Source organism: Cyprinus carpio, unplaced genomic scaffold (assembly GCF_018340385.1).
Source record: "Cyprinus carpio isolate SPL01 unplaced genomic scaffold, ASM1834038v1 S000006746, whole genome shotgun sequence".
In the NCBI taxonomy this organism is placed as follows: domain Eukaryota; kingdom Metazoa; phylum Chordata; class Actinopteri; order Cypriniformes; family Cyprinidae; genus Cyprinus; species Cyprinus carpio.
The window spans coordinates 3,165,007-3,180,489 of record NW_024879345.1 but is presented as its reverse complement, the minus strand read 5'-3'; the positions used below and the strand labels follow the sequence as shown (position 1 = coordinate 3,180,489).

The 15,483-nt window shown below is 39.3% G+C and overlaps 1 protein-coding gene across 1 annotated transcript in view; it reads right to left on the bottom strand.

The window, feature by feature from the left end:
• Positions 1-5,355: 5,355 nt before the first annotated feature.
• LOC109087871 (U4/U6 small nuclear ribonucleoprotein Prp3-like) overlaps positions 5,356-15,483 on the bottom strand; it is a 44,615-nt gene continuing 34,487 nt past the window's right edge. Inside the window, exons 6-17 of the mRNA XM_042755767.1 lie at positions 14,280-14,542; positions 13,964-14,082; positions 13,675-13,862; positions 13,405-13,571; positions 13,026-13,108; positions 12,738-12,881; positions 11,597-11,696; positions 10,874-10,987; positions 10,415-10,533; positions 10,207-10,284; positions 10,044-10,105; positions 5,356-5,990 (exon numbers count right to left, since the gene is read on the bottom strand). Coding sequence (XP_042611701.1) covers positions 5,841-5,990; positions 10,044-10,105; positions 10,207-10,284; positions 10,415-10,533; positions 10,874-10,987; positions 11,597-11,696; positions 12,738-12,881; positions 13,026-13,108; positions 13,405-13,571; positions 13,675-13,862; positions 13,964-14,082; positions 14,280-14,542 — 1,587 coding nt within the window. The 3' untranslated portion in view covers positions 5,356-5,840. The remainder of the gene's footprint in view (positions 5,991-10,043; positions 10,106-10,206; positions 10,285-10,414; positions 10,534-10,873; positions 10,988-11,596; positions 11,697-12,737; positions 12,882-13,025; positions 13,109-13,404; positions 13,572-13,674; positions 13,863-13,963; positions 14,083-14,279; positions 14,543-15,483) is intronic.

Below are 15,483 nucleotides of genomic sequence, written 5' to 3'. Positions count from 1 at the left end.
AAGTATATCGGAGCCTTTATTCTCAACACACAGAGATTCTTTCACCTAGATATCATCCTATAGAGACTGTGTCTGTTCCCCAAACTAGCAAATACAAAAAACATCCAAATCAATAAGTAACAATTTAATTGATGTTCAACAAATAAAAAACAGATATAATACACATAAACATTAATAAAGCTTGGCTCAATGAATATTAGATCCATTTCAACAAATGCACTTTTTGTAAATGAAATGATCACAGATCATAACTTAGATGTGCTCTGTTTGACAGAAACCTGGCTAAAACCAGATGATTTCATTACTTTAAAGGAGACATATTATGCCTCTTTTTACAATATGTAATATAAGTCTCTGGTGTCCCCAGAATGTGTCTGTGAAGTTTCAGCTCAAAATACCCACAGCTCATTTATTATATCATTTTGAAAATGCCCATTTTGAGTGGAAGCAGAAACACACAGTTTTTCATGCCTGTCTCTTTAAATGCAAATGATCTGCTGTTCCAGTCCCCCTTTTCCAGAATATCAAAAGTAAATCATGACACCACATAAAATATAAAAAATTGTAACAATTTATCCAGTTTAATAAAATAAATGAACAACTGACTTTTTCCACAGCATGCTAAAATTTTCAGACTATGAGCCATTCACACTTCCCATAGATGACTGATTATGGAAATGGATTAATTCTTTTGTATTGCAAACCTGATACTTGACTCTGAACTCCTGCTAATCATTATTGTTTTGTCTATAATATTCAGACCGTTGGGGTCCATCTCACACCTAGATTGCCTACAAATTCTTCATTTCATCGTTGTTTTGGGGATAGGCGCGAGCGCCGCGACACGTTTACATTAATCTACACCCCGCCTCCAGGAGCGTGGGGGTGTTGGAAAGTTCGGAAACATTATAGCGTCGCTCAGCCTTTTCGAACTTCTTTTTGCCCCCAAACGAAGAATGAAACGAACTTTGTTTGAAGTATATCAGGGCCTTTATTCTCAACACATAGAGAGTAATTTAAGTCTCTGGTGTCCCCAAAATGTGTCTGTGAAGTTTCAGCTCAAAATACCCCACAGATCATTTATTATATCATTTTGAAAATGCCTTTTTTGAGTGGAAGCAGAAACACAGTTTTTCCTGCCTTTCTCTTTAAATGCAAATGAGCTACTGCTCCCTGCCCCCTTTTCCAGAATAGAGCTTGTTCCTGCTAAAAAACATCTGTTTTGGTTCAGATTATCATGTTTATCATGCTGAAATCATGTGTTTTAAACAATATTAGTTTACACTACTGATATACGGTTTTCTAAATGCACAACTACAGAAAACGGTTATCACAGCATGTGAGTACTAAACAAAGTTCTCATTCACACACAAGTCCAGATCCAGTCTGTATCCAAGTCAGAGGGTCACTGCAGTCACCCGGATCCAGTACATATCCAGACCAGATGGTGGATCAGCACCTAGAAAGGACCTCTACAGCCCTGCAAGACAGCGGAGACCAGGACAACTAGATGAGCCCCAGAGACAGATCCCCTGTAAAGACCTTGTCTCAAACGACCACCGGGACAAGACCACAGGAAACAGATGATTCTTCTGCACAATCTGACTTTGCTGCAGCCTGAAATTGAACTGCTGGTTTTGTCTGGTCAGAGGAGAACTGGCCCCTGACTGAACCTGGTTTCTCCCAAGGTTTTTTCTCCATTCTGTCACCGATGGATTTTTGGTTCCTTGCCGCTGTCGCCTCTGGCTTGCTTAGTTGGGGACACTTCATTTACAGCGATATCGTTGACTTGATTGCAAATTATTGCACAGATACTATTTAAATTGAACTGAGTTGCATGATAACATCACTGAATTCAATGATGAACTGCCTTTAACTGTCATTTTGCATTATTGACACTGTTTTCCTAATTAATGTTGTTCAGTTGTTTGACGCAATCTTTTTTTGTTTAAAGCGCTATATAAATAAAGGTGACTTGAATTGACAAGTTTACATTAAAACCACGAGTTACAAAAACAGTCGGTTATGTCTGTGAAGGTAAACAGCTGGGAAATAAATTGCATTTTAATTTTAGATCTGTGTGACAGGCAACAGCACTATACAGAAAAATAAATCAATAATTCCACTGCTTTTATCTCCTATGAGGCTGGGACTCTAAATAGTGTTCTGTGCTTGTCTCTGCAGCCAAAGACAGAACAGTTAGCATGTTTTGCTCAAACTTTCCTCATGGCATTAGAACTGGTACACCATTATCGCTTGCAAAATCAAAATGATGGCGCCATGGGTGGAAACTTACAGAATAAGGGGCGGTAATATTATAAAGAGATCCCTTTGCAACATCACTAGGTGAGCGAAATCCGACGCGCTCTTTTTTTTCAGATGATTGAAGAAAAAGGCTTACCAAACAAAGTTACTGGGTTAATCTTGTTCACGATTCCTTGGTTGGTAGATACACCGGGGACCAGGTTATAGCACTTAAAATGAAATGTCACCTTTAAATGAGTCTACCCCCTAAGATTACTGTTATAAAGCTGCCACCAAAAGGTAAAGGGAGAGGTGTAGCTACAATTTATAGTAATATTTCAGCATTTCTCAGAGCTCTGGTTTCAAGTATAATTTGTTTTAAGTAATAGCGATTCAAATAACATTACCCAGAGAAACAAGTGTTAATGATAGATCCCCTGTGACATTTGTACTGTCTACTGTATACAGGCCACCAGGGCACAATACAGACTTTATCAAAAAAATTGCTGATTTTCTATCTGAGCTAGTGCTGGTTGCAGATAAAGTCTTAATTAGAGGCTTTCTCACCGCATAGTTATAGGAACTTTCCAGCAGGGTGGTTCTTAGAGAACCATTTTCTCCTTCCGGCCATTTTCTTGGTTGCATTCACATCGGCAGCAGGAACTTTGAAGCAGCACACCGCGACATCTTTATGTGCAACATTTACATATGTCAACAACCGGTGAATGGAGAACGCCATGATCAGAGCTGTTTTTTTGGGTGTTTTGGGTTATGTGATAACGGAGATGGAATGTAAATGCACAATTATTATTCATGAATTCAGCAGTTTGTTAATCCTTGGTGCATTTAAATTGTTCTTACAAAAGACAAATACCCCAAAAGCCTAGGCGGGTCACTGATATGAGGCCTTATAAGTTTGATGCACCTCTGAATTTGAGTGAGCCAATCAATGAGGAATGGTACATTTGGAGGGAAATATTAAGATCCTTTGTCCCTAGCATGGTGTTTTGCATATGAAACTCGATTTGGTGTGATGCAAAACTATTAAAGATTCTTAGAACAGTAATATGTTGCATATTTAACAACATTTAAAATACACACTCATTTAGATCATGAAAATACAAATTCATAGAGACCAAACATGCTATAGGTGAGGTAATATTAATTAAGGAATCTATCATAAGCATGCCTATACAATACACACAAACAATATTTGAAGAGAACTAAACTGAACTGAACTGAGCATCACTGAATCACCAGTAAAGCAACTTTAACTGAAAAACTGTTTTCTATTGTCCTTTTTCATTATCAGCACACATTTATTCAATGTTTAGCTGCTTTGACCCAATCTATATTGTACAAAGTGATATTTAAAGGTGTTTTGTTTTTTTTGTTTGTTTGTTTTTTTACTTTTAGTGGGGGTGGCCAAACAGATAAGTGGGTTGATTGTAGTCTTTTTGTAGGTGGGTAATTTGTTATAGTATCTGCTTGGACAGGTGACCCACCTTCTCAGTACCCAAAATATATTCTGAACAGTCTGTTAAAAGTTTCAGCATGAAGGATGTTTTTCCTTATGAATCTGAACAAATCATTATATAAAAGCTGGATTTCCATCCACTAAAGAGCAGTCAAAACAGCTACCATTTCTGTTGTGAAAACACATATATAGGGTGTACTCCAGAAAGCAAGGTTAACTTACCATCACACATTTGCAGAACTCTCGGTTGATTAACCCAAAACTTGCTTACTCGAGGTGAGCTGGTTCCAAAACCATGAATGCAATTCATGTATGTTTGTTCACTGTGAACACACAAGAAAACCTGGTCCGGGGAATGGTTATGTTGATATGGCTACTTATACACCCTGAAAGTTATTTCTGCTTTTGGAACTGAAAGTTTATGTTTTCCGTAAACATACCCTGTTACATCACAGTACCAGCTTTCTGAAATACTCCCATGGTCTCATGTAATTTTGATGATTCTGACTTAAAATGGATCATGTATACTGCTATGGATGCTGCATGACTCTTTTCAGGCACCGTTTTCCAACCCTGGCTCTTGAGTAGCCACAACTTAAACCTTTTGGATGTTTCAGCATGACACACCTATTTCAGATTATGGACTTAGGCTGTGGTCCACTTCCAAGTTCTATTCCCTTCCTTCAATAACTTCCTTTAATCCTGTAGATTTGGGTGTACATATTTGCTTACTTTGAGAAAATGCCCACTACTGGTGGAACCCAATAAACTGGTTTAAGTGAAATGCTCTTGATCACTTTGAATCCGTTACAGAGCTCATTAATAATTCATAATGCACCAGTCTATTCGCCTATGATAGCAACACAAAAAAGTAATCTTAAGATAGATACAAGTATTAAGCACTGAAATCTCAAAATATATCATCATACTACATGAGCTGATGTTAAATGGCATGTGCTGTGATGATTGCATTTTGATAGCTGGGGTCAGCTTGAAGCATACATACGAGTATACCTACTCCCTTACACAAAATCAAGGGGTCAGGGGTATCAACGGAAAATCCTCTTGTCCCCTTGGAGTTTCAAAGTCTTAAACTGAGAAGTTGAAATGTGTGTTTAATTAGGGAGATATACAAAATGTTTGGTCAAGTGCGTACTCCAGGAAGAGGGTTAGGAAACAGTTTTGAATCATCTTCATAAATAATGCCTAGTCCAAATACTATTGTTCCACTACTGTATGCGACTGGAAGTCATCTTTTGTAACTGGAAATAGCCAAGGTGGTTTTCTTCATTAATTCAATGTCTTGAAATTATATTAGATATCATAAAATGAACAAAGACTCTATCTACAAACCAGATTTGATCTTTTCCCCTGAGCTTTAATCATTTGCACTTGGTTAGTTGTACTTTATACCACATTTGATCCTTGACATGAAATTAAAAGGAGGTGGGGAGGCTGGGGGGGGGGGGGGTGGACTTAAACAACTGTGTTCTGTCACTTCCTGTTGGACATTTATAAGTGAGCAAAATAAAGAATCTTTCTCCATTCTTTAGCCATACTACAATTAACAGTTTTGTGTCATACAGAAACCAATACTCTTGTTTTTTTAGTAACAAACTACAGGGTCAATTAACTTATTTCAGGAGTGAATCTTGTTTACTTAAAGGGCTGCATCCAAACATTGAGAGCACAAGATGCAGGACTCAAACAAGATGGATCCAAGGTAGAAATCACACAAGATCAAAGACTGCACAGCCTACACTATAAGACTTTTTACAAGAGATACATAATCAGTGTCCACTCCTGTTCAAGCTTCCAGCATTGTAAAGTTCTGCAGTACACATTAGGGTTAACATCCTAGTTCATTACACCAGCTCTTGTTCTTAAGCTTTGCACACTTGTATTGCAGGTACGAAAGCCCATTCTCTTACACACTCAAACAATATTTACATGTTTCTCTCTGCCAGTCTATTCCACCTCCACTCTCTCTCTCTCTCTCTCTATCTCTTTAAAAAAAAAAAAATACTTTAGAAAAATATTCGTGAAGGTGCACATGCCACAGGCTCCACTGTTTCTCTGTTGTTGTTATTCTTCTTTTTTGTTAAGTTCTGTCTGTATGTCAATCGTCAGTTGTCTCCAGAACACTCTGACTCAGAGCCAAGTCCCAGTAGTGCTCAGTGCCATGCTTCTTAAAATGTTCCCTAGCCATACTTTCTGTTGGACACTGTTTAAATTTAACCTCCCCGTAGCTACGTTCCTTGGCTGTACCCTGAGAGAGAGGGGAAAAAAAGTATACAAGTACACAAAGGATAATAAGAAAAAGGAAGACAAACTATATCTTATATTATTTAGTGTCTACTTGCATATCAATGAAACCATACAAAAAACAAAAACAAATGGTGAGTCATGACAAATGTCTCCAGTTACTATAGCAACCTTGGTTCCCTGAGAGCAGGAATGAGTCATCTCCACTGATCTATATATGACTGGATCGCTCATCGCATTCTAAACTGCCAATAGGCAGTGAAGCCACCGGAAGTGTTCGAGCCACCATTTTACTAATCCCTACCGGCAGAGAGCACCATTGAGTTACATGCAAACCGCTGACCTCAAATCACCCGATTTGAAGAAAATCAGTCAAACGGGATTATTTTTTATGTTGCATGTAAATTTATTTTTACTTCAGATGTTATCTGCAATGTTTATGGTCTTTTTGGGCAGGATAAGAGATATATTTAAACCGTTTAGGTGGATGTGTCTGCTGCACACTGACCTAAGGTAGGTAACTGATGCAACACAAAATATAGCCAATTTCTTTATGAACAATTATTTTAGGAATTATTAAACAAACATATTAGTATCAGAAATGGATTTGAATATATTACAACAAAAAATACAATAGCATCTGTTAATATTGCTCTATACTGAAATGAAAAGCTTAACTTCTTGGAAATATAGACTTTAAATGTCCTTAAATCCATACTGTATATAGTAAGTTATTTCTCTGAATAAATTACGCGTATATTTTTAATGTCCTGATTGAGCAACATCTATTTCAGACTCTCCAAGATCGCCCAAATATGTTTAAATACGAATAAAAACACTATAACAAAATCATATTAACAATTAATAATTAATTTAACCACCGTTTAAATCATTACAGGCTTCAAATGAATGCTGTTAACGAAATCATTGTTGAAACATTTGCACTTAGCGCCGAATTACAAATAAAAACACTATAACAAAATCATATTAACAATGAATAACTATACAAGGCAAATAAAGGTATACAAAGCATAAATCTTTCTTCAGATTTTTATCATGTTCATGATGTTCGCTACTGTAATGAACGTCGCTTTTTAATAAGTAGGGAAAATCCCAGACATTTAAAAAATAACCGTTTACATGCCTGGGGTGTTTGCATTGTAAGAATGTACAGAGATACTTCAGATTTAAAAACTCTGACTTGTTATGTGATGTGATTGTATGTAAAATCATACAATTTCCTATTAATTCAATAGAACGTTTACGCACACTAGAGATTACCAATATGGCGGTGCGGCAGCTTCACTTTCATGACGTCATGAGCAATCCAGTTCTCTATTATAGATCAGTGGTCATCGCGGAGGTTTCCTCGCTATGTGAACTCCTTCCCTTACGACCTTTCCTGAAGTCCTATTGGCTCACGCCAGTCCAACTGACTGGCCAATTGTCGCAAAGTATGCAAATCGCATGCAAATACTAACAAGTTTGAGAGGCAGTATAAAATGTGGTGCATGTGACAATTACGTCAGAATCTGATTCTGAACGCTGCTTAGCTGGTCGAGCAGTGAACACGGTGACCTCCGTGATGTCTCATTTCTGCTTTCAGGGAACCGAGGTTATGATAGTAACCGGAGATGTTCTCTTTAGAGCTTTTACGAGACATTGCGGAGGTTTCTCCATTATGGGAACGAGCAGCCTGAACAAGTTACACACTCAGAGAGCTAGAACACACACATAATTCCCATAACCAATAGCGGCAGGCTCTCAGCTGATAGGTGGACATAAACCATTGAGTGTCTTAAACCCAGGTACATTAAAATTGCCTGTCTGGCCAGTAATAACGTAAACTGCGCTGAGAACAGGGTGGAAGCAACAACAGTATTGAAAGGAGGGCTGCACAGAGATAACCGTGTTAAGCAGCATAACATAACATGATGTTTGTTCATGAATCGAATTAGACAATGTATAAAAGGAGCTGCACTGAGTACAGGGCAAACAACAATAACAGCGTAGAGGGCTGCGCAGAGTTGTAAATGTACGAGGCAGAGAACACACATTAATAGAGGTAGCCTAACGTGAATCAAGCACTCACCAACAGCACTTGGGAATTTAAGGACTGAACATCTAGCTTGTAAAATCTAGTGAAGATATTCTGAGAAGGCCAGTCAGTTTCAAAGCATAAATCCTGAACAGGATACAATCTCCTCGACGCCTTAAGAAATCCTACCACCAGCGCATGCCTACCGATCGATTGCCCGCCCAGCAGGGAATGAAACGAGGCAATAGTGGCCACATAGACTTTCAGAGTTGACGGTAGAGATCCACTATCCAGCCTGTACTGTAGAAAACACAGAACATCCGACATGGAGCAAGCAGCCGGGTCGATATGAGCATCACAGCACCATTTCACAAACACTCCCCATTTTAGGGCATATAAACGTCTCTCTCCCATTGCGGGTCCAAATCATCCAAACTGACTTGGTGTGCAACCTCCACTCTCCTTGAAAGCATGTCTGCTCCATAGTTCAGGAGACCAGGGATGTGCTCTGCTCTGAAGGAGAGAAAGTGACAGTCCACCCACCAGAGATTCACTGCCTGCTTGTACAGATGCCACTGATCCAGCTGCAATCGAAAAACTTTTAGAGCTAAGAACACTGCTTCCAGCTTCAATCAGTTTATGTGCCACTGGCTCTGGCATTCTGCCCACAGCCCCGTGGCTGGCATGGCACACTGCTCCCCAGGCCGTGAGTCAATGCATCCATCATGACCACAACGCGTGACATCACCAAGCCCAGGGGAACCCTCCAGCTGAAGAGATCTGGGTTGTGCCATAGCGTCAGAGCTTCGATGCAGCTGGGGGAGACCGCGATGTGCAAACAACCCACGCCAAAAGTCCACACCAAGGGACTCGAGATTTCAGCCATAACTGCAGTGGGCATGTGTAGTAAACACACTGCTGATGCTGCCGCCATGAGTACCAGCAGTCTCTGAAATTCCTTCAAGTGAACAGAATTGCCTAGTCTGAAATGGCGCAGGGAAGACAAAATGGTCACCGAGCACTCCTGAGAGAGGCGGGCGCACATCTCCACTGAGTTGAAACACACACCTAGATATGTTATAGACTGACTCTGGGCGAGAATGACCACATCTTCACAAACTTTTCGTGGACATCAGGGAAGAAAGGGGGCCAATCAGCTTGTGAGAGGATTTAAGCGAGAGGATTTAAAATACCAGGAGTCAAGCTTACTCCCGGCAGTCTCCTCCGGAAGGCTCCAAGTAAGCTCGAGCTCCTGGACAGCTTTCGTCATGACCCTCACAAGCTCCTGCTGAAGGTCTAGGGGCCCCTCACTGTCAGGGCAGTCACGTTCTGATCCCACCCAATACTCTTTCTCCGAGGCCGAAATGGACATAGAGTCCTAATCCTCTTCCTCCCGGCTGAAGGATGTGGAGTCTGCGATGCTCAAAGGTGGGTGGAAGCAGTCCTCGGGGAAGGTGACTGGGGAACAGGGTGACCGCTGAGGATGGCGGCGCGGCGAGTTGCTGCTCCTGCCTCCGGGAGGGGGAGGAGGCTGGGGGGTGGCCCACCACTGGCACGCTGTAAGCAGTGGGCCTCACCCCAAACAAGCCATGAGCTACAATGCAACAAGTTTGAAGCACGCAGACCGGCAGGTCCACGCAATGTCCGCAGTCGGACTCCTCCAACGCACACAAGCCCAGGCAGGCGATGCAGTTATCATGTTGATCTGACGGTTCAATTGGTCCCGCCCAGGTCTTTCAGAATGAAGCCATTCTTCAGGTTATACTGAACAAATAAGTGAAGGAGAAGATTTTGACATAATTGTCACATGCGCCACATTTTATACTGCCTCTCGAGCTCATTAGTATTTGCATGCGATTTGCACACTTTGCGACAATTGGCCAGTTAATTGGACTGGCATGAGCCAATAGGACTTCAGTGGAGAAACCTCATAGCGGAGAAACCTCCACGATAACTACTGAATATTTTTTGGTAAATGTTTCATTGGTTTACATAAGAATATATCTGGTATGCATTTACCTCCCAAACCAATGTGCATTTATTATTCTTCCTGGAACCCTCATCATCTGAATCTTGAGGATCTAAAAGAAACATGGAATGTCAAAGGTCAGTTCCTAATCACAGCTCAAAAAAGGCTGATCAATAAAAGTCTGCATTTTCCATCACTCTTAATTTCCCATACCATCTCTCTTGGAATTTGGCTCATCCCATTTGATTCTATTCAACATCAGTCGTTTAAATTTCTTCTGTGCTTTGGGGCCTACAGGGAGTAAGGAGTCAATTAATACATGAATAAAAATCCTAAAAAACAACAACAACAACAACAATTATAAAAATAACCATCTGTGAAGGGAATCATCTATAAAGATTCTCTAATCACTTTCACCCACCTCCCTCCACTACTACGATGTTGACGTCTTTGTGAAGTACCACGGTGCCAGTGAGGTACAGTTGGTTTGCATTGGCCTCCACCTTAAACTTCTTGGCTGGGTTGTGCAGATTTCGTATTCTGAAGGCAAAGCAGATAAACTATTTGAGTAAACAAATAATCCAAAAAAAAAAAAAAAAAAAAATTTTGTTTTCTTCTACCCGGGCCAGTGATGCCACCTTGTGGAACAACTGATTAGTGCAGAAGCAAGTCAATGCACATGTGCAACCTGCACATACAAATCATGCACGGTTACAAAAGTCAGATGGTGTGCGTATATATTACACGTGTACTGTTTTATGCGAAGCCTCATGTATGCGTAAATCCGACGTATACTTTGGCCTTTAGTCTATGATTTACTCAGTGTGTGTAACAGTACTGCATTTCAATGTAAGATTTGAGCAGATTTCTTGTTTTATACCTGTAAACAGCAATGTGAACCCCGTGACTCAAATCCTCCTTAAGTTTCTTCACCTTCTTCTCTTTCCTTTGTTCTGCTGTGAGTTTGCGTGCTGCATTTGCCTCCTCATGGGCTCTGAATAAACATGGTAAACATCACACTATGCACAAAATGTATCAAAGCAAACAAATGACATTTCTTCTTTGAATTGGATACTGTATTTTCCCAGAATATGAGTCACTTTTTTGGAATCATCTGAAATGAAAAGCATCTTATATAATGCAATTAAAGTCAAGCAAACTAAACACACGCACACATTTGGATTGCCGAATGAAAGCATGTGAAACGAGGTACATAAGCCCAAGTTTATTGGTCTATTCTTTCAGTTTTCCTTTAAATTTGTTTAGGCTTGGTGCTTATAATAAATGTTGTATATAATGTATGATCCTATAATTTTTTTTTTTTACTTATTTTTCTTCACTGTTCTGAATACTTTTAAATGTGTGGATTTGTTGTGGAGTGAGGGGAACTTAAAATACATGTTTATAATGTTTGTAAACAACTAATTTTATTCAAAAGATTCACCAGTATTTTACAGAGTATAATAACAAAATGTGACAAACTTGTGATCGATCTGTTTTCTTTCTCTCAAAAATGCAAATTTTACCCAGTGCAACTTATTTTCCAGAAAATATGGTACTTGTGACTTTGATGTCAATACTTTGTTCATGTGAAATTACTCACTTCTGCCTCTTTGCCATTTGTGCTCTAACATGAGCCTCCACTTTAGTGGGGTCCTGCACAGCTTCCGTCCCCAAGACCCTCATAAGATTAGAGATCCGCACTGCACACAAACAGGAACATAATAATAAGATAGATAAAGCACAAAGCTGTAATCAAGCTGCTACATTGAATAGCATATATACATGCATTCTTAAGTTGAAAACTTAGTGTGAAAACTCTTTAACTGAAAAACAACTGTAATAAAGAATAGGTAGGTGTGGCCAAAAGTTTGACTGGTAGGTGAACATTAAAGGTATAGTTCACCCAAAAATGAAAATTTGATGTTTATCTGCTTACCCCCAGGGCATTCAAGATGTAGGCGACTTTGTTTCTTCAGTAGAACACAAATTATGATTTTTAACTTCAGCCGTTGCAGTCTCTCAGTCGTACAATGCATGGCAATGGTAATAGAATATATGAGAGTAAAAAAAAACATGCACAGACAAATCCAAATTAAAACCTGCGGCTTGTGATGATACATTGTGTAAAGACACAAAACGATCGGCCTGTGCAAGAAACTGAACTGTATTTATATTGTTTTTTATTTTATTTTATTTTACCTCTGATTCACGCAAACTCCAAACACATAAAAATCTTCCTAACGCACCTCACACCACCAGTTGCCTTATGCATCATCTTCTTCTTGCTTTATGGTGGTTCACAGACTTATAAGTGCATTACCGCCACCTATCTCTCAAGTGGACCATTGACACTACTAATTGAGATCGTAGATAGTGTCAATGGTCCATTTGAGAGATAGGTGGCAGTAATGCCCTATTATGTTTGCACGGACCAATTGTTTTGTGTCTTTACACATCAATGTATCATCACGAGCCACACGGTTTAATTTGGATTTGTCTGTGCATGTTTTTTTTTACTCTCATAGATTCTGTTACCATTGCCATGCATTGTACGACTGAGAGACTGCAACGGCTGAAGTTAAAAATCATAATTTGTGTTCTACCGAAGAAACAAAGTCACCTACATCTTGGATGCCCTGGGGGTAAGCAGATAAACATCAAATTAAAATTTTTGTGTGAGCTATCCATTTAAATACATTTTAAACATTCTCTGTGTAACTGGTGTCTAGCTGGTTATGTACCTTTAGGTTCAGGTGGAGGCATAAGACCCAATCGGACCTTTTCCTGCAACTCTTTCTGGGCTTCTCTACGTGTTTGTCTCCTCAGCTTCTTCTGTTCCTTCTTGGTCAAATACACACCCAGAGTCACTGGCTTGTCTGTATCCACTGAGAAAGAGAAGCAAAGAGAGAGAGAGAGAAATAGAAACAGAAAAGGTTAGATAAAAAAAAAAATCAGATCAATGAGTCTTTTGAAATTTAACCAGTTTCTGTTTGTAGAAGGTTTTGATGTGTGCATGCATGTATCAATACCTGGAGGGGCCATCTGAATTGGGTGTTCAACTAGGTTGGTGACTCCATGCATCTTCACCTCATCAAAATTTGTATGTGCAGATCTGAGAAAAGAACAGAAGAAATGTAATAACAAAACTTTCACTAAATTCTGTTATTAATTATCAAAAGGAACAACATGACTGCCAGATTGTAAGGAAAATGGCACTCTGAATTCTTTACAACTGTTCCACATAAAGAAAGTCATATGGTTTTGGAAAAACATGATGGCAAGTAAATGACATTTACAGTTGGCAAAACCATATCATTTTAAACCATTTATTTCTAATGCTATTTACATGATATATAGTTGTCTAATGACATCTAAAAGCTGAAAGATCTGAAAGCTGTTGGTTCTTACAGTTCTATGTGGGAAGGCAGAATGAAGGAGTCCCACCACTCTATGTGAGGAATCTCCCCCTCTCCCAACTCCTTCTTGGGGGCAATAAGAGCCAGTTTAGTGGAGGCCTGTATGCCTGTCTTTTTGGCAGCCTGAGCAATCTCCATCTGTAGTTTCTCCAACTGAGCCTGAAAAAAATGAGATAATATTGTTTCTCACTTGTTACTGCTTCAAGTCATTTTAATGTATAGTTTTTAGAGTAAAAAAAAAAAAAGGCATGCTGTTATCCACCTTTGTGCGTATGCGCTGGGCAATCTTCTCAAAGCGTCCCTGTTCATGGAATCTAAACCCTCTCTTGGCTCTCTGTGCAGGAATGATGGCCACACGTGGGTCAAAGTAAGACGTGGATTCTAGGTCATCACTGGGCTTTTCCTTTAACTGCTGCCGAAATTGTTCCCTCTTCACTGCTCTGATGTTGGCTAGAGACACAAAAAAAAAAAAAAAAAAAAAAAAAAAACCCCTCAACATTAGGAAACAACGTAATGTGAGAGATTCATATTTCCGTGGCAGCACATGGTACCTTTAAGAGTGGGCATACGATGTGTGAGCTCAACTTCTTTCCCACTGGCATCAACAGTTCGTCCAAGCTCATCCAAAATGAGGGGTGTTGGCTTGGTGACCTCGCGTGGTTCCACTTTACTGTAAGCAAGTATGATAAAACTTTTTACTTTTTATTTTTAGCAATACATTTTTTCTAAACATTAAAACCCACTAAATGTAATAAAAATGTTACAAGAAAACATGATGTTTATTTCCAATATTCTTCTCCAGAGCTGCCAAAAGTGTCTACATGCCCTTTCTAAGAACTGTTATTTTTAGATGTACAAAACACTCACGGTGGTGCTATGCCCATGGCATGCAGGTTAGCCAGGGCTACCAGGTTATGTGGCCCTGTGTTTCCCAAAGCACCCAGAATTCCGGGTTTCATAGCCAGTGTGGACTGGATCTTGGCCTGCAGCTCAGCTGCCTTGCGGGCTTTCTCTATAGCATCATTCATGAAGTTAGCAGCCTGGGAGGGAGCGATGGCTTGGGTCGCACCCACTGCTGGAAGGATGGGATGTTGAGCACTAGAGTCTGTCTGAGAGGGAATTGATCTAGGCTATATGGTTCAAAGAGAGAACAAAAATTTTGTATTTATTTTTCACCATCCAAAAAAAAAAAAAAAGACAGAATTTGAGAGCTGCAACAGAACGGGAAACTCAGATTACTTATTGCTAATGAACACTGAGAGATAACATTGCTACTTTGTACAAGTTGTAATGTCATATAATCTCAACACTGAAGTTTAGGGCTGTGCCTATTGACCAGGGATGGGCAACTCCTGTCTCAAGGTGTGTTTGATTAGGGCTGGAGCTAAACTCTCCAGGTCTTGCACCAGTTTTTGCCCATTGCTGGTTTTGATAGTCGACTAACTCTTCAATTAAATTATTAATTTAGGGTTTCTGGTTTGATCAAATGTAAGGCCATCAAAAATCTAAAACAGTATAACAAAAGTCTTAATTATTTTAAGAGGTCTGCAATAAAACTGCAATACAGCTATATGATTAATGAATGTCAAAAGGCAATGATTTAAATAAATGTGAGCTCTGCACATTTCAAAGTTAAAACACATCATGGTTTCACATTCATCAGGACTGTGGTTTCAAAGCAGTTCACAACCAGTATATAATGCACAATTATGCCTAACAACTGCTTATGATGCACCTTTGGTGAACTGACAGTTAACGTTATGTTTTTATATTATAATATGTTGCAGATTATAGTAAGAGTGCATATTTAATGCTTCTCATCTTTCTGAAAAAACAGCTGAAAGTAGTAAAGCACTGACATTTCCAAATAAGAGTCCTAGTGTGATATGTCCATATGCATATTTTTTTCCTGGCTATTACTGGTATTTTGGTAACCAATATTTTCATTTACACGGTAAACAGTATCTGACATTTAACTTGTAATTGGATTTATTGTAAATGTAAACTGTACTAGACTAAAATATTATTTAATACATTCAGTATATAGATTTTATTTGTATTGCCACAATCT